Genomic DNA, 26,309 nt, shown 5'->3' on the forward strand with positions numbered 1-26,309 from the left:
AGTGATAGCATTTGTCAGTAAACCAACAATTTCTTAATACAAACATATCATAATTAATCATCATACTGAAATGTTGTATTTCTATACAAATTTATTACTGTGGCCAGTACCGTACCGTGTTTTATTGAGGTATGGCCCAAAGTTGAAGCCAACAACAATAAATTAATTCAAAGAACAGTGCAGGAGTAAAGTTACTTCAGTGTTTATCACATACTTTTCAACTTACTTGATGCAAAATAATTACTGTGCCCATTATCTATTTATTGATATATCTGATCACAATAAGGCATCCACAAAATATATGATCAATGAAGCGATTATAATTGGTGGGCACTAAACCTGGCAATTACACTGACTGACTCCTGATCTCATGCAACCACATGTAAATGGTCCATGATCTGGCGGCTTGGTTAGGTTACTGTGACCTTAAATGAAACAAGCTGAAATACATTAGTGTGTCATTAGTTTTTATTTGCTCACAATCAAATATTTAGGGCATTCACCATCAATAAAGTAGGTCTAAGCACCTCACACGTGAAATGAACTCTTCTCTCACAACAGCTGTAGTATGTAGTCTAAAAAGCAAGACTATTTAACTTGTACAGCAGCATACAACCAATTGCTTATATAAAAACGAACTATTAGGGTCAAGCTACAGCATCATCGAGTTGGAGCTCAAAAAATTGAATTTTGTTCAAGTGAACCAAAGGAATGAGTGGTAACATGGGTCTTGAATTGGGGGAAAAGGTCCTTCCCTAGCCTTGCAGAAGTGAGCTTTGATGGCTTCTGTAGGTTGAATTACGGCTTGATAAACAGGCAATGCAAGTTAACACTAGCCCTACAAAAAGTTGATGCTGCTATACAATAACTAGTGCACACACCATAAGTATAAGCAGGTGATAAAAAACGTTTCAACTAACTTGGAAGTTTTTTTTTGTTTTTTTTGTAGAAATACAAATCCTTTAATATCATCATCTTTGTTCCAAAGAGAGAGGGGAAAACAGATGGGTATTTATACTTTCACAGTCAAACTGTATTTGTAGAAGTCCAAATTGGCAAAGTGCACTTTCAGAGAAGGCCCAGGGAGAAAGCAAAAAAGACTTCAAGGGGGTTCCTAGTGCATTACTCAAAATGTGTGTGTGGAATTCTAAGTAGTTCTTGACAATAGTTCAGTCATCTACCATGTACAACCTCTGTCAATACTAATTTGTCATACCTGCAGCTTCTAATATCCAGAATTGAAATCATTCAACAATTAGCACTATTAAAAGCCTGTGTGCACTGCAGCAATAATGTTTATGATCTTTCTGGTTTCCTTCACTCCACCCATGCCCATCTGCTTCATCCTCACTTGTGACTGAGAACAGTCTAGACAATTTCAAGAAGCAAGGGTGTTTCTGTAGATGGAAATGGAAGAAGCCTGCAGAAGGAGAGAAGACTAAAGTGCAATTCATCTGCACAGAATAATCATCTGGGATAGAGTTAGATAACAAAAAAGAAGGAAAGATCTAGAAACTATGTAATGACAGGAACTGTGCATATTTTATGTTTTCTCCATTAAGTCTGCATGTTTATATAAACCACTGTAAATGTTTATTTGTTAAAGGTGGAATATTGGACCATTAGTACCCAAACTGTACTAAGATACCAGAGGGGTAACTGGTGTGCAAGTGCCCTGACAGGTGATGACATGCAGTTTCACTTGATATATAACAACTGCTCTAGTCTCAGACTTTAAAATGCAATACACCAGGTGGAAGAATCTTTCTGTAACATGCAGATAAAGATTTTCACTTTACATGGGACTCCATATACCCAGATGTTTTTTTCCCCCTATAGCTTAGGGACATGTCACTGGAAGGGATACTGCCCGAGATGACATTTCAGTATGTAAATATAGTCTGCTCTTTTTGGTTCAAATATTTAAAAAAACTGCAGTGTTTTATTCTGTTTATGATGTTAAGGTTTTAGTATAATGATCTATATTTTACAGTGTGGCACGAGCTTTGAGTACACAGACGGGAACAGAGTCTTAGCTAGTTATGGAATGATTATGGAGCTAATATTTGTTTAGCTAAGCTGTTGACGTTTAACTTGTTACTGTTGCCCAATGATTAAGTTCTAATGAGGTAAATATGGTAAAGAGGAACGAGTGTACATGCATGGATGAAACAGTTACGATAGAATTTTTTTTTTTTTTAATCAGGATATCAGGACTATAGCACAGAAGTATAACTAGCCTACCTGAGCTGTGTATTAAGAATGAGGCAAAAATAGCCACACAGGCCAAGGCTAAAGTACAGCTATGTACCACTTACCATAAATATAGATGTTAAAGTGTATTCACTGTAGCAGTCCCGATAGTTGGGATTTTCCTGCCATGAAAGCTCTCAGCTGGCCTAACTGAGAAACTTACTTCGCCTCCCAGGCTGGTAGACGTTTTAACCGATGGCAGTATGCTCAGGTATAAAGGGAGCCAGCCTGTGTCATCTCTTCAGTATTTTCCTGGTCCCATGCAGGAGGAGCCCAGAGTCAAGCATAGGTGAACAAGGAAAGGGGGCATTTAACCCAGGGTAGCCTGGGAAAGTGTCCAAGGTCGTCACATTTGGAGATTCTAGGCCTACCTGGTAGGCCAAGGGGGTAGGAGGGAGGGAATGAAGGCTGCAACACTGAATACACTCTAGCATCTACATTTATGGTAAATGTCATGTTTCACTGTTGCAGTCCTAACAGTTGGGAAGATTCCCAAAGCTCAACTGTGGGTGGACAGAGATCAAGGAGAGGAGAAGATCAACTGCAGGACTGCAGAGGCAAAACCTGCTCTGAATTTTGAGAGAGCTGGCAAGTGGTAGTGTTTTGTGACAGCACCCACAGAAGACCAAGTACAGATTGTCTTTGGTGGGGACCTCATTAAGGAAAGCTGTAGAAGTAGCTCTGGCCCTGGCAGAGTGAGATTTAACCAAATCAGTTTTTTTTTTTTTTTTGCCATGATGGCTGTAGCAGAAAGAAATGCAGTGTGAAATCCACTTGGAAATGGTCTGTTTAGAAGCTGGTTTTCCTTCAGATCTGGAGCCAAAGGTTATGAGCAATTGATCAGATTTCCTTAAGGATTTTGCCCTGTTGACGTAGAAACGTAACATTCTATCCACATACAAGGAGTGCAGTAATCTTTCTCCCCTGTTCTGAGGATTTGGAAAGAAGATAGATAGCTTGATTCAAAGACACACTGGTTACCACCTTAGACATAAAGGAAGGGCTAGCCCCAAGGGAGACCTTGACTTTATGGAAGGTGGTGAAATTTATGCTCCTCTTGGTCTGGGAATCCCATAACTGGTGGGTTTGCAGATGTTGGGTATGGGCCCCCCATGCAATGTCGGAGGCATCTGTGGTGAGGGTTTGCCCCTGAGGAGAGATTTTGAAGGGCAAGCCCCGATTCTGGGTGCAACTCTGTACCCACCACTTCAGCTCTTGCTTAAGGCAAGGTATCAGGTGTATTTTGGTGTCCAGGGACCGAGTGTTCTGGCACCACACATTCTTTAGATACCACTGAAGCTTCCTTGTGTGTAGCGCTACTGGTACCATGAGGATACAAGATGCCATGTACCCCAGAGCTCTGAGGAATTCTCTGGCTGTTATGCACCATTTGTGCTGTCAAAAAAGGTGACTCTGTCCAGGGGGTGGATGTAGGTTGTTAATCTTCTTCCCATTCATCACTGATGGGACAGAATCCCAAGCTACTTGAAAACCTGGGTGGCCCCTATGGAAGGACATTCCTGAGAACCACTGAGCTGAAGGCCACTCTTCCCCTGGAGACCAAATCCAGTTTGTAATGTTTGATGAAAGTATGGGCTTTAGCCCAAATGGCTGCTGCGCAAGTGTCATCCATGGAAGCCCTGGAGCAAAAAGCAAAAGAAGTTGTGATGGCTCTAGTTGAATGAACTTTGATATGAAAAGGTTTAGATTCAGATTAATTCGCCAAGGAGTATGAAAAGGTAACAATCTCTGAGCCATTGTGATAAAGTGACTTTTGATACAGCACATCTCATTTTTGGACCAGAAAAGGAGAGAAGTTCCAACTTGCAGAAAGATTTAGTCCTGTCCAGTAGAAACGTAGTTTGTCTATGTACATCCAATGAATGCAGACAGTATTTTTCCCTTGATGGAATAATTTGGAAAAAAACACAGGGAGTTCAATGGACTGGTTAACAGAGAAGTCAGACACCACTTTGGGGAGAAAAGATGGATTAGTATGAAGAGATACTCTGTCTTTATGGAAGATTAGATATGGGCTCTTGATGCACAAGGCTTGTAACTCAGATATCCCATCCGGCTGATGTGACCGCTACCAAAGAGAGAGATTTCCATGATAGGAATTTAAGGTCACATGTTGCAGCAGGCTCAAAAGGGGGTAGAGAGAGAGAGAGAGAGACTGTAATACCAGAGAGAGAGATTCCATGTCGCTACAGGCTGCCTGATATGGTGGTCTGCTATGGAAAACTCCCTTAAGAAACGTCTTGGAAAGGCAGATGGAGATGAGAGGAACACCATCTGAGCAGTTATGAAAACTGGAGATAGCTGCTAAGTACACTCTAATAGTAGATTCTGATGTTCCATTGTCAAACAACTTGGAAAGGTATTGAAGTAGGACAGCTGTAGGAGCCGAAAAAGGGTCTATCATCCGATTATTAGACCAAGTTTCCTGGTGGATGGTTTATGGGAGGCCAGAATAATATCGTGATCGCAGCAAGGCTGGCCCCAATGGCTGAATTTCTGCAGTCACGTTTGGGTTGAGAGACCACTGGAAGGAGGATGCATCTGCTCAGCCTGTCTGCAATCATGTTGGAGCTCCCCAGGATATGCATTGCTATAAAAAAGCAGATGGAAGCTATCACCAAACACCAAATTCTCATGGCCTCTTGACACCAGGGGTAGGATTTGGTCCCTCCTTGTTTATGTACCAGACTACAGACATTGTCTGACTGGATTGCAATCGTTCCCGATGGAAGGAGCGGATGAAGAGCCTGCAACACCAACAGCACCACTCTCAACTCCAGGGCGTTGATATACAAGTTGGCCTCCAAGCTGGACCACGTGCCTTGGACTATCTTTCCCTGAAAATGGCCACCCTCACCCTATCAGGGAAGCGTCCGTGGTCACCGTGGTGCTGGGTTGAGGAGTCTGGAAGTGTTTCGTCTGCTCTCATTCACCAAAGATCTTGCTTGCAGGAATTGGTGATGAGGATCTGTGAGTTATAGAAGATGAAGATTGGACACCCACTGGGACAAAAGGAGCCATTGTAACAGTCTCATATGCAATCTTGCCAGGGGAACAATCGGGATGGCTGCCACCATAGACCCCAGAACCTATAAACTTCCCTTGCTGACACCTTCATTTGACAAGAGTATCACTCGTACTTGTAATCTTAACCTCTGAAGTCTGTGAGGTGGGAGAGAGACCTGGCTTGTTTTGAGTATTGAATACTGCTCCTATAAATTCCAATTGCTGGGTAGGATGAAGATTAGATTTCTCCCAGTGTACTGTGATGCCTAGAAACTCCGCCAGTGCTAGCAGAGGGCCATGATCAGTAGGTGCTTGGTGGGGGCGAAAAGGAGCCAATCATCTAAATATGGAACACCTGGAATCCCTGAAGTCTTAGATGAGCTGTTACCACTGCTAGACATTTTGTGAACACATTGGGGGCCATCGAGAGACCGAATGGCAGGGCTCTGAATTGGTAATGATTGGCTCCCAGCCGGAAGGGAAGGAGACTTCTGGAGCGTTTGTCCATTTTGATGTGGTAATACGCATCCCAGAGATCTATTGAGCACATCCACACATCCTCCCGAAGAAAAGGGAGACTGGATTGTATTGTGACCATGCGGAATTTGGTTTGAAGCACTGATTTGTTTAGTTGGCTGAGGTCCAAAATGGGTCTCATGTCCCCGGTCTTTTTTGGCACCAAAAAGAATCTCTAGTAGAAACCAGATCTGCACTGGTATGGGGGGACTGGTTGGATGACTCGTTTTTGACACAGCTTTCTTATCTCTGAAGCCACCTCTTCCCTTTGACTAGGTGAAACATCGGGAAGGCATTTTGAAGGTCTTGGGGAAGATATTAGAGGGATGTAATAGCCTCTGGAAATTCTCTGCACCCACCGATCATTTGTAATAGAGTGCCAGACAGTTTGGTGTAGAGAAAAACGAGCCCAAACTGCTTCCAGAGGAAAGCAATCAGGCAGTACTTCAGGAGCACGGATGAGGTCGTCCGGAGAAAGAATGCCTGGAGTCTTGGTTTCGGGGACCCCGCTCTGCCCCTAAAGGGGCATCTTCCACTATTGGAACCCCCTCTGCCTCTGTGGGAATCCTCACCACGTGCATTGCCGAAAGGGCCTTGAGATTTTTTGTACCATATCTTTCCACTCCTCTGGTTCCTGGAGAAAGAGCACTGAGGTTTGGAAAATTGTAGGCCAACGGCAGACAAGGTCTTTCCATCTTGTTAGCACCTGGCTAGTGTGTCTTTCGCTTTAGAACTGAACAAAGCGGACTGTTCGATAGGGGCGTTCAAGAAGGAAGACTGAGTCCGCGAGGTCACAAATGCACATCCAGGCATGGCATCTCACAACTACTCCTGCACCCGCAGCTCTAGCCACCCCTTCGGTTGCGTGGGACAGCAACCTCATGGACGAGTTGGAGAGAGACTCGATGCAAGCTGAGAAGCAACTTTGTTGCTTGCCCCATCAGAAACTTGACCCGCGAGGGCTCCAGAGAGTTCGGAGATGAGATCCCTTTGGAGCCTCGTAAAATGTGCCAAGTAATTCAGAGACCAGATTGTAAAGGTCGTTGGAACAAAGACTCGCTTCCCTAATCTGTCCACCGCCCAGGACTGTCTGTTGGGTGAGTGGATAGTAGGACTGTCTTCCAAAAGGTCCTTTTTTGTGGCCGCTGCCACCACCATAGCATCTACTGGTAAGCCTCTAGACCAATGGGGCTGTTCCTCTGGTGGGGAAAGAATCTTGTCCAGTCTCCAGGGAATGGTCTCAACGGAATCAGGATTCTTCCACACATGCTTCATGATGAGCTGGACTAACTCATTGGCAGGTGGGTCACCCAAGAAGTAGAAGACCGAGAGCGGAAAGCCTGCAGGAAGACGGACTCCTACAAGGAAGGATTGGAGGGCTTCCAGTCACCCCTCTGCTTCAATATTTCCAGGATATCTCCAAAGGAGACATTATCAGGGGGTGACTGTGGGGACCCTTCCCCATCATTGTAATCCATATCCTCAGTGAGGGTATCCTCAGTGAAGGACTCCTCCTGGGAGTCCAGGTGTTTCCTCTTACACCCCTTCAGAGGGGGTTCTTCAGTGGGAACGTCTGAAGAGGACTTGGAAGGGAGATTACCCTGGACAGGGGTTTCCTGAAGCTTGTGCTCGGTGCCTTGGGGAGGTGGGCCCATGATAGCTGTAGCTCAGAGGGAGCGGAGGGAAGATCCGACGTAGAAGGAGCTCTTCCAGAAGCAAGCACCCTCTCTCCATCACCCAAAAAGCCAGTCTGCCTGAAGAGGAATGGGAGCCCAGAGCCGAGGTCAGGGACAGCTCCCAAGGATGGAGCCTCAGGCAAGATCGGGACGGGTGCCTCCCCCGGATCTGAAGACGGAACCGATAAAAAACTTGGAACCGTACTGGGAACCAAGGGTCCCATCCCCCCAACCATGAGACTGAGGAAGAGATGGTTCCGAAGGAACCGAAACCCAAAGGGGGGGCCTTGAAACCTCAGAGAGTGTCACTGTTGGTGCAGAGGAAAGGGTTCCCCATCAGGGACGTCCGAACTATGGGCCTCGGAACCAAAGGATCCAAGGGAGGAGAATAAGTAGGAGCCATGAGGGCAATACACCCGAAACCCGAAGTGGGATGGGTTTTTGGAAAATCTGTAATCCCTCTGGCTGTACAGCTGATCGAACAGGCGCACCACATCCAATTCAGATAGACTTCTGGTGGGACACTCGGAAGGGGAGTCAGGTCTGTCCAAAAAAAGGCTATAAGCTTGGCCTGAAAATGTTCCAATGACAGGGAGTACTGGGTCCATGACGTAGGAAATGTCGGCACTGAAGATTCCCAACTTGGAGACAGGTAGTAGGGGCACTAATGGTGCTGAGAAAGGACTCTGAGCCAAAGAAATAGCTGGAGTGGAAGTCATTATTGGCTCTGAGGAGATAGTCGGGACCAACTTCGGTGCGCTGAGGGGCGAGGTCAGTGCCGAGGTTATGGAAGACAATGCTGAAGTCGAAGTTACCACACTTGGTACTGTAGACGTCGGTGCTGAAGGCGTCGCCAATGTGGAAGTCATAGTAATGTCCACAGAGGCCACTGGAGCTGAGCTTGGAACCTAAATGGTCGGAGCCGAGAGAGCGATCTTATGCTCTGTAGAACACTTGTGAGCCTTATGCTCGTGGAACTTGCCTTTATCACCAGCTGGTGAAGAGGGATCAGAATGAGGACGTTTCTTGTCCTTTGATGGAGGAGTTGAGACCTCCGACACAGAAAGGGCCTTTGAGAAAGATAAAGATAGTAGGCTTTTCAAAATAAGCTTATTTTTCCTTTCATTTAGCCTCCGCTGACTGAAACTTATACAAATCTGACAAGGAGGTTTCACAGACAAGTGGGGAAGCCCCCAGACAATAGAAACAATCATCATGTAAGTCGCTGTTGGGGAGTTTTCCATTGCAGGAAGTGCAATGTTTCAACCCCAAAGTACCTTTATCAGACATATTCAATACAGCTACAATACAATTGTGGGTAGCATCTTAGCTCGAGAGTTTTTGGTGTACGCTAGCTTGGTATTAGACTCAGTTCCGAGCCCCCATCAGTGATGAATGGGAAGAAGATTAACATCAGATTTTGAATTTGTTCAAGAGCCTGAGTGTTTTTGGTTTTGGGCTACACCTGGGTATCCTGAGAATCTTAAGGGCTCTTTTGAAAGTGTTTTTGTAACACTGGTAACATATAAAGAGGGGGGAAGGAAGCAGAGTCTCATAACTGCTCTCTGGCAAGGGTAGGTGTCCTAGAACTCCCTTGTCTGTGAGACTCTGAAGTCCACTGCCTAGATCTTTGTTGCTATGGTGTATGTCTGGAGGTTCTGTTCCTCTGAGGTTTTTGCGGTTTGCTTCTAGATTGTGTGGAAAAGGACCAACGTTTGGCTGAAAAATTCCTGCCAAACCAGGGGAAAGTCCTTCACAGTTTGTATGGATTTTGCTTTGTTTGCCATCTTTGAGGACTGCATCAGCTTTAGCCCCAAAAGGAATTCTTTGTCAAGGTGAGCATCCAGGAAATTAGCTCTCACCTGGTCAGAGAGGGGTTGCTCTCTAAACAAAGCATATCCCCTGATCACTGTGTCACCGACAGCTGCCCTGCAGGAGGCTTCCATGGCATCATACCAGCAGTGTTGGGAATGTTTAGCCACTTGAAAACTGGAATTACACAGATCTAAAAAGTTCCTTAGAAAGGCTTTTATCCTCTAGACCAGAGAGCCTTTGTTTTAGTTGATCAAGAATGGTTTGCTGATATTTGATCACATGAAACTGACAGTTGAGGGCCCTTATAGTAAGGGTAGCCAAAGCGTACACTTTCTTTCCAAATCTATCAAGAGCCCTACTTTGTCAGTAGGTAAAGGTTTTCTAGAGGTACTGGCCATAGACCCCTTAGAGCCTGGGGTGACCACTTCAGCGTCAGCAGTTGGGTTTTTGAACAAATATATATGAGAGTCCTGGAACCTGTAGAAACCGGTCAGGCTTTCTGGGTGCAGGAGGGAGCAAGTCAGAATTTAAGGAAGCACCCTGAAAAACATCTTCACTTCCAGAACAGGTGGGATTGCCAGTGGTTTGTGCTCAGGGAGATCAAAGAACTCCCTCTCTTTTTGGCCTGTGGGTATTCTTGTGCTTCCCACTGAAAATGTTATCTCATAGCATGAAGAGTCTCTCCAAAAGTGAGGCCTTCAAGCAGGGAGGCAGAGGGGAGATTTTCCTCTGAATCAGATTCCTCATATGAGGTGCAAGCGGGGCCTTCTTCAGATGCAGAGTCCTCCAAATAAGACTTCTTCTGAATGCAGAGGATCATGGTGGTATTCGGGAGGAGGGGTCTCTCTTTTCCCTGGGGTAATATCCCCAAAAGTTTGTCTGGACCTTACAATGTTAATAAGGTCTTCAGCCAACTGGATTAAACCTTGTTGAGTTCCCTGAAACTGGGAGCCCATAGGGCTAGGTGAAGGTCATGCCACAATGCCTTTCTTTGGAGTGGGTTTGGCCTTAGGCCTAGGAGCGTCCGACACCTTGGGGCCTGACTCTTTAGATTGAAGATGCACTGGAATGAGCCTAGGCTGTGAAAAGTCTCTAGTCAGCAATCGCTCATCGGAAGCTGTGGCCTGTTGAGTGGTCTTAGACCCAACCGATTAGCTGAAGATATGAGCTGTAGAAGCTGAAGGGAATGAAGGCATATCAGTCTCCAAATGGCTCGACAGAGGCCAGGGTCACTGAATCAAAGGTCGAAGGGGACTGTGAAGGTGCCTCACCTTCCTCAGCAAGGGGCGAGTGAGTGCCATCTGTGTACCTAGGCTTTTGTTTCTTATCTTTTTTTGCACTTATGTAAATCGAGCTCAGGATGACCGGTGGATGCCATAGTACATGACTGCACAGATTTCTGCCTGAGAAAATGAGCTAAAAACTGTACTCTACACAACAGTTCAAGTGTTAAACCTAGCACAGAAACGACTGTTTTTGGGACATTGTGCTCTGGGCATAAGCAAGTTACACAAAGCGTATAGAAGTCTCTGTGTGGAATTTGTTCATTACAGCAGAGACAATTATTAACTTTATCTGACATGAATCAGAGAAGAAAGGAGTTCTCCAATGGGGTAGTTATCTTTCCGACAACAATGTGGTGCGGACCAAGCGACACATTCAAAATTTGTTTCGAGCTTCAGCGGCAAGAAAAGACTGAAGTGATGACACAGACTGGCTCCCTTTATACCCAAGCATACTGACGTCGGTTAAGGCGTCCACCAGCCTGGGAGGCAAAATAAGTTTCTCATAGTCGGGCCGGCCAAGAGTTTTTACAGCAGGATATCCAAACTGTCAGGACTGCAACAGAGAAACATGAAGAACACCTACAAGGTCTTCTTTAGCCATGTCTGTAATCTCAAAAGCACTATACAGCAGTGAGCCAAACTGATTGTGAATGAGACCACCTACACTGAAGCAGATACAGCAAGCCTGCTGGCCAATAAATTCAGCTACAACTTCACTCTCACCCATAAATATTTCACAAGAAATATTAGAAACCCATATGCCACCAGCTATCACACAAGACTAAGTCCTGGAAGTTTTCTCAAAAGCTAAAACAGTGCATCTATTATCATCGCTGGATGTATTCTGAATAGAATGAAGCACGACTTCTCTATGCCCCTAACAAATTGTTCAACCTCAGCCTCCAAACTGGCTTTGTACCAAGAGATTGGGAGACAGTAACAGTCATATCCCTGCACAAGGGAAGCCACCCACCGTCCCAGTTAAATACAGACCCATAGGTCCAACCAGAACCATATTTAAAGCCATACAAAGACTTATGGAGTTAATCAGGAAGGAGACAGGAAACCTCCATACACTGGACTCATCCCAGTTTAGTTTCATCAAATGCAGGTCATACTCAATCTATTGGATTTTTCAAAAGAGAGTTACCAAAGCAGTAGATGAAGGCAGGATGGTACACACCACCTACCTAGACCTAGCCAAGGTTTGACAACACCAGACTTTGGCATGGTAAAAACGCTTACTACATTAAGAATAAACCCCTATGTCACCCATTAGATTGTCAATTGGCTCACAGGCAGGACACAGGAAGTCGAGATAGGGGAAGCTACCGCCACAAATAGACCAGTCACTAGTGGAGTTCTACAGAGTATGGCGCTGGGATGACTTCTGTTCGGCATCTACTTCTCAGTCAGTGGTCCAACCAAACATCAGACCGAGTCTGTGGATTACTGCAAGCTGGGGACAGACACTCACTCAAAAAAAGAAAAAAAATACAAAAAAAAAAAAACAAATAACTGGTGTCTGAGTCACAGACTAAAGCTAAATGCCAAATTGTACATTACTGTATCCTTTGGGAAACTGAATGCCCTGGGAAACTACCACACTGACAATAAACCTCTAAGAATCCATCCAGTAGTCAGAGACTTAGAAACATACAGAGACGATGACCTAGCATTTCACCAACATCTGTCTACTGGTATGAAGAAGTCACAACTTATAAGTAAACGGATGGCATCTTAGTCCAGAGATGTCATTGTCTCACTGTACTCGGCCCCTCATCAGGACCATCATGGAATATAATGCCCCTTTTCGTATGTACCTGTCCGGACATATGAAACAACCAGAACTTCCACACAGGTTCCTTGCAAAGAGTACAGGGACTACCACATGACCTACGTGGATCGCCTCAAAGTTCTATCGTTATACTTGGTCTCTTACAGACTACTAAGTGATGATCAATGCCTCGTCTACAAGGCTCCCTCTGACCCAGTACTAATGGATCTACTGCACATCTGCAAATCAAGTGTCATCAGAAAGATCCAACCCGGTGACGTAACCTCTTCTGCAACATAAACAGAATGGTTTAAAGGGACAGGCATGTATCCCAGAGGATGCCACCTGTTTGAACATATTCTCCATCCAGGTAAGACAAAGCTCATCCCTGTTCATACACAACTCAGATTAATGACTGGGAATAAGGAAATTATCCCTGGACTGCCCACTGTGCTTCTAATAGACAGAGGCGTTACCTAAATGCCTTATCCTGCAACAGGGTCCTCCTTCGATATTCAGTGGTATGACCCCAGAAATATTAATTTACAAATAGGAAGTATAGAAATAAAAATCATGGCAAGGGTATTCTGAAAGTCTAATGGGATAACACAGCTAAGCTTAAAATGGCCTTTTCAGGGCAGTTAGCCTAGTTATGAACCTATGGACCCATAAAATACACAACATGACATGCTGCTGTTTGTAGCTAGCTCCTTACCATTTAATGCTGTACCCCATTTATTACAGTCCAGGCTTTACTCCTGAAATACACATACACTATGCATATACATATGTTTATTTTTTTATTCAAACTTTTATTAAAGAAATAAAATAAATAAATGAAAATAAAATATATACCAGCCTCTGGCAAAAATCTTCAAGTTATCTTATACACTAAGCATGAAGGCAAGCATAACATTCCATTTATAACTTTTTGTAAGCATTTCATCTCACTACCCAAGGACGAGATCTCTGCTGACCTTCAATCAGTTCTCCATTTCCAACCACGTATTTTACCCATTTTGGTGGAGTGACTACCCATCCCCTACATCTAGGCAATCTACATATTGGAACCATGACAACTACTTGTTTAAAAACTGCTGCTCTTCCTCCCCTCTAAAGTAAGGCTATCACATTACTTGCCAGTTAAGATATCAACTAAGCGCCTCCACTTTTGACAAATTCTGTGTCTTTCAACTCTTGGTTATTAACTTTTTACTCAGCAACAGAATTATATTCAACAACTACACACATTATAACATTCAGCACATCTAATCCCTCATCCATTCCTATAAGGATTATTTCCATGATAAATCTATCCTTTCCAAGCACTGGAGATAACTGAATCAGCTTACCTACATAAGCCTCAAACTGGGTACAAGCCCAAAAGTCCAAAAGGTGACTAGGCCAGTCCCTCCTACTTCTGAAATACATGTTGTAGAAAATGATGTTCTCGATACATTCTTAGTGATAAAATGGCTTTTGTTAATAGAAAACAAAAAGTATTGTCTGGTGTTTTCCAACAGGAAAATAAAAGAATATCAGTCTTTACAACATAAACTCCTTGCAGATGACGGACTAAACAAAATATGTGGGTTTCTGACCCACTCACACAGGGACTCTCTTTACAATGCCAGATACGCTTAGGCAGTCTTTGGTTAAAAGGTTATTAGTACCTCTGGTGCTGAATAATGGCCTTACAGAAATAAAATCGCTGTTCACAGGTCAGAAACAAGGATCAAAAGACTCTCCTCCTGCAAACCAGCTCCTACGGTTTGATTCCATGCAGAGCCAATACTCTGGTCTCCAGTCTGTTCATTATCCACCCAGACTAATTTGGAACCCCTTTCTTTCTGACTATATTAAAATATAATGAGGTGTGCGCCTGAGAGCTATTTCCCATAACAAAAGTAAATCCAAGGTATCCATCTCCCCCACAGGGGAACACCACAAATGTTCAAACACAAGGTTATATACATACAAATTACACAGTTTATACCCCTTGCATGCGGAAACCAGCACTTTAAACTTGAACCCCCTCAGCTTGAAACCAGTGGTTTCAGGTCCTGTGGATTGTCTATAGGACACTGACAGATCAACCACACTGAGGTGGTTGACACTAGGGAGATGCTGCATTTTCAACTGGAAAGGGTGGAGGAATGGCTCACTGTCAAAACTTGACATTGCCCTCTTCCTGCTTATGGAGCCAATGTAATGGTGTATGGTCAGTTAGAAGGGTAAATTTTCTTCCCAACGTGAGTACTGTAGGGAGTCTGGAGTCCATTTAATACCCAGCATTCATATGCAATGGTTGAATACCTGGTTTCAGAGCGGTTCTGCATTCTACCTAAACATAGAAGTTTGTTATTCACCTCTTCTCTGGGAAAGCACAGCACCCAAGCTAACTTCCGATTAATCAGTATACACTATAAAAGGCTTAAATTAGACAAGAGATGCCCAGACAGGCTCATGTCATAAGATGGCCTTTAAATGCTGCAAAGCAGCAGGAGACTTTGATGGACATTTTTCCCTTAGTAAGATTAGTAAAGGGGACAGGAGATTTAGAACTGTAGTACAAATTTCCTAGAATATCCTACTAGGCCTAGAAAGGCCCTCACTTGCTTCTTTGTCTAGGATTAACAATTTTGTGCCGCTTCACTTTTTTCTCACCTTTGAGGTTTAATAGCACCTCTGCCTATTACGTATCCCAAATATGTAGTATCAGTCATCCCACATTCACTTTACAGGAGATGTTTACTGTGAGACTGGTTTTAAAAGTGTCTCTAAAGCAGGATGACCCTTGGGCAGGTACAAGACCCAATCTTGTGAATGAATTATGCCATCATCCAAATATAATGCGTACAAGTTATCGGGCTTAAATACCAGGCTCATTAGGACCTGAAATGTATTTAACAGCCCATGAAGGGCAAATGGGGTAACTCAGTGCTGAACAGACCTTCAGGCGTCAAAAGTAGTTTATTCTTTGATCTCATCTGTTAATGGGATTTACCAACAGCCCTTTGTTAATGGCGGTCAGAGGAATCTAGCATATCCTAACCTCGCAAATCAACTCGTCCACTCTTGGCAAGAGGAAGCTGTCATTTGGACATCCTATCAAGCTTTCCGAGGTTAGTGCAGAAGCCAATAGTTCCATTGGACTTCTGCCCTAGAACTATGGTGCTGCTACACTTAGACTTGTGTGCAGACCCATGCACTTGTGGGTTGTCAGCTGTGCTCTCTGTAATCTGTAAGCACTGGGGGATCTAGCACAGCACATAAGGAGAAAGTGTGCAAATATTTCCAGCCAGCCAAGAGACTAATGCAGCTAGCAATGATGGCAACAAGCTACAAAGGTCCTCATTCTTGGCATACCAGAGTGAAGTTATGAGTAAATGAACAACAGCCACAAGATTGTAAAAAGCTACAACACTTCTTTACTGCACTTGGACCTGCATATTGTCCATATTACTTACTTTTTTACAGCTTAACATTTTTCACCTCCAGTGGGATGCTTGGTAACTATCAGTGTAGCAAATAAGGTGGAAGAGGTTTGTTATCAATCCTGAACTGAAATGAGTACCACTAGAGTCTTACTCTAAGACAGTAATGGTACTGCACTACAGTTATGGTGTTGTCTTTCTGCTTTCACAGATGGATAGAGGGGCTGAAGCCAATTTTCAGTTTCATGAAAACAATTTACTTATAAGTAAGCAATATACACTTGCACTTTACAGCTAGAAAGCTGTACAATAGTAGTTTGCCGACAAAAATGAGAAAATAATAAAGCATGTAACAACAAGAAATGAAGATATAATCTATCCTTTGCATGCCAACTATTTTCATACTTAACAAGTGGGGAGATGGTTACTTATTCAGTTATTGTTAACTAAGCAAGTTACTGGTTCTCTGGACCTTTTTAGTCACTATATAGTTTATAATAAAAACAAATGAAACGGATTTCTAACACAAACGAAAAACAATACATCAGTAAAACAATCAAAATTAAGTTACTGGTTCTCTGGACCTTTTTAGTCACTATATAGTTTATAATAAAAACAAATGAAACGGATTTCTAACACAAACGAATAACAATACATCAGTAAAACAATCAAAATTAAAATGTAGTCTACATTTATGCAGATTTAGCATTAAATAACACACATGCGCTTTTAATTCATATTTGTTTCATTTTACTTTGCTCAGCAGGCAAGTCAGACTGGGTTGTCTATTTGCAATGGAATCTTAGGGTGAATAGATTAGTTTCCTTTTTGCTAAAATCATGTTTGTCAACCATTCCTGCAATTTGCCACTTCACTTTCCAGACAATATCTGAAGAAACCCAAATTTAAATGTCTAAACTAAGTTTTCACTGGATTTTTTTTTTAATTAGCAATGTACAAGTACATTACTAGCCTGATATCCTTAAACTCATTCACACATTTGCTGTGGAATGTCACGTGCAGCAGCCTTAATTTCTGAATATTTACTGAAAGTAGTCATAATACATTAATGTTAGTGATGATGTACGTAACTTCCAAAATTTGTTTAATTTAATTTTACTACCCAGCACTGGACTCAATTATAATCCATGTTACTAATACCACAGTTAGGTTTTCATTATCTGTGTCCTATAAAACCATCTACTGCAACTCAAGTCTCAGCATGCTTACTTGTTAGAAACAAATCAACTCTGTGATGTGCTCAGCTCTTACAGCAGATTAATGTTGCATTAATGGATGCAGTTTTCTGATTTTAGCTGCACAGTTGTATTTCTACAGAATATGGCTTAATGGGGTTATCAGCATTCTATAAACTGATATGAAGCTCACCTAAATTAAAATGGATCTTGCCAAAAATTACCCTGAAAACCACACAATCATTTTTTGCAGGGAAGAAAGCCCCCCCCCCCCAACAAAGACGCACACACACGCAAACGTGTGGAGGTTGTGCTTTTCCTCCAGCCCCGAATTCCAAGTTAACATCACTTTAGATAAAGGGAAAAACAACCCTCTAACCCCAAGGTTGGGCAAACATCAAGTTATTAGAAACAAGTTCCTTAGGCAAATGCTTCAGGCAGATTCAAAACTTCTGATTCAGAAATGAAAACAATTAAATGAAAACACCCAGAATACTGTTGAGTTCTGTTTCTCCTGTATTTTTGGCACACTCCCAAGTGCATATCTTGGGAAATGATGAAAACAAGAAAACAGTCAGTCATTCACTAGAATACAGAACAGTATGTTCATGGTTAAATATCGTAAAAGAAAAATGATTCCAAGAGTGAGCCTATTTTTTTGGTTTCAGAGTATGTGTCCCATCATAAGTACAGGAGTAAATGTAATGGGACTTCCTATCCAAAGGAGGCGAGGGTGGACACTGACCAAAAGTCATTGGTGAGAACCACATTCAAGGGATAAATGAGAACCACATTCAAGGGATAAATCTGATCATGCTATTTTATAGCACTCGTGCATTGGAGACCGCTGAGCAACTACTACAAGAAAATTTCCTTTCTTTTTTAATGAAACTGAACAAAAAAAATCAGTATCACCTCAAAGTTTTACTACAACAGAAAGAAAAAAGTACTGCATGAAAAGGGAATTTTACTGCCAGAAATATCGGGAGAGTGGCCTGACTGTTCTCAAACAAATTTTGATGAAAAAAAAAATCAAATGAAACAAGTAAAATTTGTAATACATAATAAAGAAAAAAGAACACTTAACAGACAGAATTTTAAATAAACAAAAAAGTAATACATACAGATCCGAAGGACAAGTCCAGTTTTGGAGTCAGCTGCATTTTTCTACTGTATTCTTCGTCAAGATACCCTCTTTGTATGAACTGATAACCTGGCATTTCAGGGGTCGCATTAAAATCACCACAAAGCATATAAGACTGGTCATGGCCATTTTTATGCCGTGATAACTCCTGAGTAGCCAATGCTATCTGGAAATTAAATAAAACACACATATGTTAAGTTGTAGCCAACATTATCAAGAAAGAAAAACACAAACATATACTTTACAAACAGAACAGTAAAACTATTTACAGTTATTAAAATACTAGTAAAAAGAAGTTATGTATTCACCATAACGTTCCATGTGAGTGTCCATCTCGCCTTCATTCTGTAGTGGTGGGTTTGGAACCAACCCTCTGTTCTGACTCTGCCGTTTACAAAAGCTTGAGGTCTCCAACAAGCTCGTGGCTTACTCCCTATCCCATGATGCTTTTTGGAATTCCCCAGATATTGTTTGCTGGGATACTAAAATGCATATATAAAATATAGTATTATTTACAAGCCAAGAAGAGGGTCAGAGAATATTAGATGCCAAATAGTAACCTCTCGATCCTCCAGGAGGCAAAGGCTGGGGGCAGGAGGGTGGGACGCAAGAATGAAGGCAACATGGACAACTCACATGGAACATTATGGTGAGTACATAACTTCCTTATGTGATGTTGTCTGTCTCACCTTCGTTCTTGTACTGGTGGGACATTGTCCCTAGCACTATCTTTCTTGGGTGGCTCATGGGACAGCATTCTTCAGAATAGTGGACCCAAAAGAGGCCCTATCCCTGGTGATAAAGGTATGAGGGCTTGCCCATATTGCTGCAACACAAATGGTATCAACTGGCAGTTTTGTACAAAAGGAAGAATAGCCCTGGTAGAATGAGCTCTTATTTTGCCTGGAAACTGTTTGTTTACGGACTAGTAGGTGAATGCAATGCAATCTGACAACCACCTGGACAGAGTGGATTTAGCAACAGGAGCACCTTTCTTGCAGTCTGAAAAAGGATACAAACAGTTGGTCAGTCTTGCTAAAGTTCCTTGTTCTGTGTAAGCAGAAACTTAATTGTCTGTGTACATTTAGTTGGTGTAACATATAGTCTGCCATATTTCCATACTTGGAGAAAAAAATGGTAAGTCTATGGACTTGTTTAAGTTTGATTCTGAGCATACCTTTGGTAGAAAGGACACATTCGTACAAAGTGAGACTCTGTCCTTATGGAATAGTATATAGGGAGGTTTGACAGACAACACTTGTAGCTCCGCAACTCACCTAGCTGAAGTGATTGTTACTAAGTAAAACGTCTTCCAGGTTACAAACTTTAGGTCACAGGATGATATGAGCTCAAATGGGGGGGAAGGATTATACGGGATAATACAAAATTTAGGTTCCATGGAGATAGAGGTGGTTTTTAACAGGTTAGTACCTCTCAAGAAAGCTTTGCAAAGTCTGTGGGACATATTTGTACTCCCTTCTCCAAAATGGAAATTCAAGATTGCAGCTAGTTGAACTCAAATAGTAGCTGCAGCTGCCCCCTCCTGAAAAAGCTTCACTAAAAATTCCAGTATGGAGGATATAGGTGCAGAGAAAGGGTCAAGATGAGTTTCCGAAGCACAGGAGGAAAATCTTTTCCATTTGTTGAGATATAATCTTCTCGTAAAAGTTTTGTTAGAAGAAATCAAGATATGTTGCACTGAAGGTGAAAGGTCAGGTAGCCTGGCTACATTTGGAATCTGAGCAGCCATGCTATCAACTTGAGGGTTTAAACAGATGGATGAAGCCTTCCTGACGGGCGAGTCAGAAGATCCAGAACTGGGCCTGGAATCCAGGGCTCCTCCTGAAGATGAGGCCACAAGAAGGGGAACCAGATTTGACAAGGCCAGTATGGGGCGACAAGTATTAATGTCCTTCCCAGTGTGCTGGCTTTCTGAAGAACTTTGGGTATCAACGGAAAAGGAGGAAAGGTGTAGTGGAGACCCGAGGGGCAATCATGTACAAGTGCATCCCTTGGGGACTCCCCAGAGGGGGGATTAGGGCAAAGTAGTGACTGCATTTGGCATTCATGGACATGGCAAAAAGGTCGCAGCAAGGCTGGCCCCCATTTTCGGAAAATCATTTCTGCTATGTTTTTTTCAGGGACCACTTATGAGGCATCAGTATTGCCCTGCTGAGTTTGTCTGCTATCACACTGGATTTCCCCGGGGACGTGCGCTGCTACCAGAAAACATTGGGAGGACGTGGCCCACTGCCATGCTCTCAGGGCCTCTCGACAAAGGGGGTAAGATCTGGTTCCTCCTCGTTTGTTTATATACATTACCACTGACATTGTCCATTTGGATAGCAATCATTCCTAGTGAGAGAGAGTCTTGGAATGCCTGCAATGCAAGAAGCACTACTCTCATCTCTAGGACATTGATATGCAAGTGGGCCTCGTGATCCTGCCAAGTGCCTTGGACTGTCCTTCCCTGATAATGTCCCCCCCCCCTCCCAACGTATCTGGGAAGCATCCATGGTCATTGTGGCTAATGGTTGTGGAAGAACAAAGGGTTGACCTAAGGTCACTTGGTTGGAGTGTAGCCACTAACGACAGTCGCTCCTGCAAGATTCTGTTTAATATGATTTGATGCGGCATCAGAAGTTCCTGCATGGACCACTGAGTGAACAGCAGCCACTGTAATAGCCACTGTAATAAAATTCTAATGTGCAGCTGTGCTAATGGAATTACGTTTATCACGGCTGCCATGATGCCTAGTACTTTTACAACTGTTCTTGCTTGAATCTTCCTTTTGAAAATAAGGACTATAACCTGTTGCTGCAAGACTTGCACTCTTTCTGGGAGAAGCTTTACCATCACTTTTGTAGTATCTAGATCTGCACCTATAAAAATGACATGTTGAGATGGCAATAAGGTAGATTTTTCATAGTTTATTGTGATCCCTAAATGGGAGCAGAGTAGAGTGGTGTCTCTTGCTTCTCTTAGTAGATGCTTGGTAGTGGCAGTTAGGAGCCAGTCATCTAGATATGGAAACACTCTGAATACTAGATGTCTCAGGTGAGCCGTAACTACTGCCATACATTTGGTAACACTCTGGGCTGTAATGAGAGCAAAGGGCAAAGCTCGAAACTGGTAATGACTGGCTCCCAGCTGAAAGCGCAGAGGACCTGTCCATCTTTATATGGTAGTATGCCTCCCTCCTGAAGTCTATACAGCACATCCAATTGTCTTTTCCCAGAAAGGGAAGTTTGACTGCAGTGTTACCATCCGGAACTTTGTCTCTGTTACAGATTTGTTCAATCTGCTGAGATCCAGTATGCATCTCCAGTCCCCCGGTTTTTTTGAAACTCGAAAAAACCTAGAGTCCCAGATCCTATTTGGTTTGCGGGGACCAGCTGGATGGGCTCTTTTTTTCTAGCAACTTCTGTATTTCTAGGGTTGCTTGTTTCCTACGACTGGGTGGAACATCCGGAATGTTTTTTTATGCGTGGGGTGGGAAAGGAAAAGTGTATGGAGTAACCTCTGGATATGATGCTTTGTACCCATTTGTCTTTTGTTATTTTTAGCCAGGTGTCTGGGCACAAGGATAAGCGACCCCTGACTGCTTCCAGAGAAGGACAGACGAGCCTCCTGTCAGGAGTGCTGAAATGGCTTACTAAAGAAGGATTCCCTGTCACCCTGGTTCTGTGGGCCCCCTCTGCTGTGTATCCGGTGTCTTCCATTATTGCTTCCGTCTCTGCCCCTGGGGGAAGACTCACCACGTGTCTTGAAAAACTCTGGGATTTTCGAAGCAACATCTTTCCTCCCTTTTGACCTTTTGGATAAGCCCTAGAAGGTATGGAAAAGTGGACTCGATGGCAGAGAGAGTTTTTCCTTCCTGTTCACACCTGGTTAGTGTGTCTTTGACCTTAGGCCCAAAGAAGGACGAACCATTGAAGGGGGCATTAACAAAGGAAGACTTAAAGGGTTCCGCAAAGTTACACAAGTGCATCAGGAAATGTCTCCCAAGGGAAATTCCTGAACTTGCTGCCTTACTCGCTCCATCAGCTGCATAAGAAATAAGCCCCATGGATGAGGCTACTACTGAATTTAAGGTGGAGAGCTGGGAGAACACTTTATCCGATACCCCCGCAGCTACTGAACCCTGGAGAGCAGGTCCTAGCTCCTTCAGGAGACCTCTTTGCAACCTGGTAAAGTCTGTAAAATAATAAAAGAACCTAAGCATAAAGGTTGCTAAAGAAAACATGCAATTTCCGTACCTGTCCATCGTACGTGACAGAGATGTCTCGGACAACTCCTCCATGGTGGCCATCGCCACCACCATAGCATCTACTGGGACACCTTTTGTAAGGAAGGTTTTATCCTTGGGTGATGTGATGAATTTATTTGGCCTCCGGTGGACAGGCTCCACAGAGACTCTCACACCTTTTGATAAACTAAATCCATAAGTTCATCAAAAGGCGGAGACACCCAAGTGGTGGAAGAGTGAGACCCAAATCCTTCAGGTAGACAGACTCACCAGAGGGGCTGATGGGCTTCCAGCCGCCTCTCTGCTTAAGAATTTCTAGGATGTCTGCAAAGAAGACATCCTCAGAGGGTGACCGTGGGGATCCTTCTGACTCATCAAGGTCTGTGTCAGCTGTGATAGACTCCTCTGGGAAGTCCAGATGCTTCCTCTTGCATAACAACTCTTAAGAGAGACCTCTTCAGAAGGACATTCTGGAGAGGTTTCGGAAGACAGTGGCTCACCCACTGGGGGATCCTGAGGCCTTGGGTCTCTACATCTATGTGGAATCGTTGTGGTGAGACAGACACCGGTGCCTTTCGTGGAGGAATAACTGGATTAGAGTAGGGTTGCACGTGGGAACAGCGCTCTCATCACTTCAAAAGCCCCCCGCCCATGATCTGAGGAAGCTCCCGGTTTCGCAGAACTAGAAGGCTTCCCCGGCACCGAGGGGGTTGGCTCCAAGGCCTATGTAGGCACCAAGTTCATCCATGCTGAGGCCCTGAGAGGCAAGTTGAGATCAGACAGCTATCAGATCCGACTGTCCACCCCAGACCGGACCAGACAGCGTCGGCTCCTAGACTCAGAGCTCAGACAGCAGTGAAGAATTTGGAGCCGAAGATCCTGGAACAGGTCTCTGTTCTGATGGTTCCACTATGATCAGCTCCATGCATTCTGGCTCAGAGGCAGGTCAGAGGAGGAATCAATTGTGATGGGGAGGGTCCTCTCAGTTCTCAAACCCTCTGGGTCGGCTCAGACAAAAATTTGGCTAGCGCCGGTGTACTTAAAAATGAATAAATAAATAAATAAATAAATAAATAAATAAAAAGCTTCCGCACCACACGATCCACATAATCTTCTAACAAACTTCTGGAGGATCCAGAAGAGGGGGCAGGAGATCTTGATCTTTGTAACATCGGTGATCTTAAAGCTGTAGAAACCGGCTTCAGGACAGGGGACCGGCACCAAGTCTGCAATACCAATGGTTCCGAAAAAGGAAGAGCTGACTTCGATGGTTTTTTGGGCCCGATGAAGACATTTTTGGTACTTTACTAGAAGGTTCAGATTGGTCCAATGAGGTAGATTAAGATCTTTTACTTGATTTTCCAGATTTAGGAGGAGTGGAAGGGGTTTGCTTTGAAGCACTCTGACCTTCTCCTAAGGCTTCTGAAAAATAACTCTTCAACAATCCAGTATCAGCTTATTTTTTCCTTTCGAGGAAAACCCTCGAACTAAATGAGTGGCATATAGAGCAAGACTCTTGCAAGTGTACTGTTTCAAGACAGTAAACACAGTCAGTACTGGCCATCAATCAGTCAAAGACATTTTCTGAGAGCACTTAGAACATTTCTTAAACCAAGAGGGTTTAGTGCCTTTTAATTGTTTAGGCATATTACCAAGACAAAACAATACAGCTTAACAACACCAGTAATATTTAGAAACAATAACTCTCTACTACTGTCTACAGACTAAAGTGCCCTCTAATTTAAACGAGCTATTTAGCTAGGAACAGAAAACAACAAATAACCTCTTTTTTTTTTTGTAATTAACAGCACACTACACAGGAAAAAAGCCCTCTATATGGGCTGAGCTGCTGTCCAACTTAAATGAGCCGACTCAGGGAAGGGGTTCAAAACTAGTTTACAGAACAGTAAATAACCAACGCACACAAACTATATTAGTTTAGTACAAGAAACCTTATAAGCTAAAAGTATCTGAAAAACTAAACACACACCACACTTGACAGCTCAAGTAAAATGAGGCTAAATAACTGTATTTAAAGCATGCACACACAGAGAAGCTGGGATAGGGACAAAACTTTAGGCCTTGAAATAAACAATGGCCTCAGAGAAAAAAATAGCAATCAATGGACACAGTCTAAAACTGTGACTAAGTCAAGGAATTTAAGATAACTAGCAAGAATGTTTTAAAGAAAGGAAATACAAGTTTCAAAAGTATAATACAACAATTCTAAAGGTAAACTTAGCCAGAGCCAGTTGTAAAACACCTGATCTGTTTAGCGGCAAACGAGATCTGGGTATTTCCCTAGGGCATCATGGGATAGGGAGTAAACCATGAGCTGCTTGGAGACCTAGAGCTTTCGTAAATGGTCGAGTCAGAACAGAGGATCGGTTCCGAACCCACTAGTACAGAATAAAGACGAGACAGGACAACATCACATCTACTAAGTTTAAAACAACAAATACAGAAATGCACTTGAAAAGCATGCATACAGGTACATTGCTTGCATGACAACGGTCAAACAATCTAAAATGGTTCTCTAAAAATGCCATGCACAGTTGTGGAGAAATGGGAAAACAAACAGCAAAAGCAATTAAATCTCTATTTTAATGTGGCAAAGCACTCAATATTTCCCCTTTTAACAAATTAGGTTAACCAGGGGAAACTCCAAAATTTGCATTTTTCTTCACATACTATTTGCTTCCAATTAAGATACTTATGGTATTTACAACGATCTTAGTGTCCATAAGACCGCTGACTATACAGAAGCATCACTGCCATCTGGGTCTGGATGATGTTTTGAATGTTACAAAGGTGAAACACTGCGTCATCTGATGTGGTGAATCCAGCTGCCATGAGCATCTCTCAGATACAATCAAAGTCAAAAGCATACAAGTCCACCCAACAGATTAATGAAAAGGTGCACATTTTTAATTGAAGGGACAAAAATAAGATGCAACACAATGCTGCTTAGTAACAGTGATTTTGCTTTTGTGAAGGAGCTAGTACAGTTGTGCAGGTTGAACTTACTGTAACAACCCAAATGATCACTGCTGCATTTATCTTCACTATAAGGGAATATATCCTGCCAAGAATATAACAGCTGGCCACCTTCCAAAGCTTCAGATCATCTTCCACACATCCAGACTGTCAAGTAGCTTGAGCTGAACTGACTAAAAGACAAGTTTGGACGTGAAGCCCTTCAGAGCTTTCCTGCTAGCAGAGCGAGAGGGACAATGCTAAGAACAACAAAAATACATGTCCACACCCTGGCATACGAAAAGGGGATGGAGGGAGGGAACCTGATCACTCAAACATTGTGGAAAGCATCTTACACAACTGTACGATGTTCTTAATTTTGATCACTGCTGCAGTAGCCTTAGCTATATGGGTAGATTACCACTTCTTCCACCTCCCAAATGTAGTGAGCAGAGTGTAGAATTCCCTGAAGAATGGTCCTAGGAAAGCTTTCTCTGGAATAATCAACCTTATAGTGGTTTGTAAAGGTATGTACAAAGGACCAAGGAGCAGCTTCTAGAATGCAACTCTTCCCAAAAGGCCATAGATGAAGCTAAGGCCCTGATAGAGTGGGTCTTGACCCTGTCTGGAATAGATTTTCTAAGGCAATTATAATAAAGGGCAATAGCCTTAGACAACCATTTGGAAATGGTCTGTTTTGACAAAGGTTGTCCCTTCTTTCCTCCACAAAAAATGAACAATTGATCTTCAAGATCTGAAAGATTTAGTTTTGTCAAAATAGTACCCAAGTTGTCTGAGGACATCTAAGATATGGGGTATCCTTTCTCCCTCATTTTTTAGGTTCAGGAAAGAAATGATAGTTTGGCTTAAAGCAAACTCAGATTCCACTTAGAAACACTGTCTCTATGTAATATTATATAGGGCTGAATCACCACAAGGGCTTGTAACTCGGACAAG

General features: G+C 43.0%; 1 protein-coding gene across 2 annotated transcripts in view; it reads right to left on the minus strand.

Moving 5' to 3' along the window:
* Window positions 1-26,309, minus strand: part of LOC122794866 (CCR4-Not complex 3'-5'-exoribonuclease subunit Ccr4-like) — a 123,162-nt gene that overhangs the window by 23,384 nt on the left and 73,469 nt on the right. For both annotated transcript variants that reach the window (XM_044063476.1, XM_044063468.1), the window contains exon 3: window positions 18,108-18,293. In XM_044063476.1, the coding sequence (XP_043919411.1) occupies window positions 18,108-18,293 (186 nt within the window). The remainder of the gene's footprint in view (window positions 1-18,107; window positions 18,294-26,309) is intronic.

Source organism: Protopterus annectens, chromosome 1.part0 (genome assembly GCF_019279795.1).
Source record: "Protopterus annectens isolate FY-2018-M chromosome 1.part0, PAN1.0, whole genome shotgun sequence".
Lineage (NCBI taxonomy): Eukaryota > Metazoa > Chordata > Ceratodontiformes > Protopteridae > Protopterus > Protopterus annectens.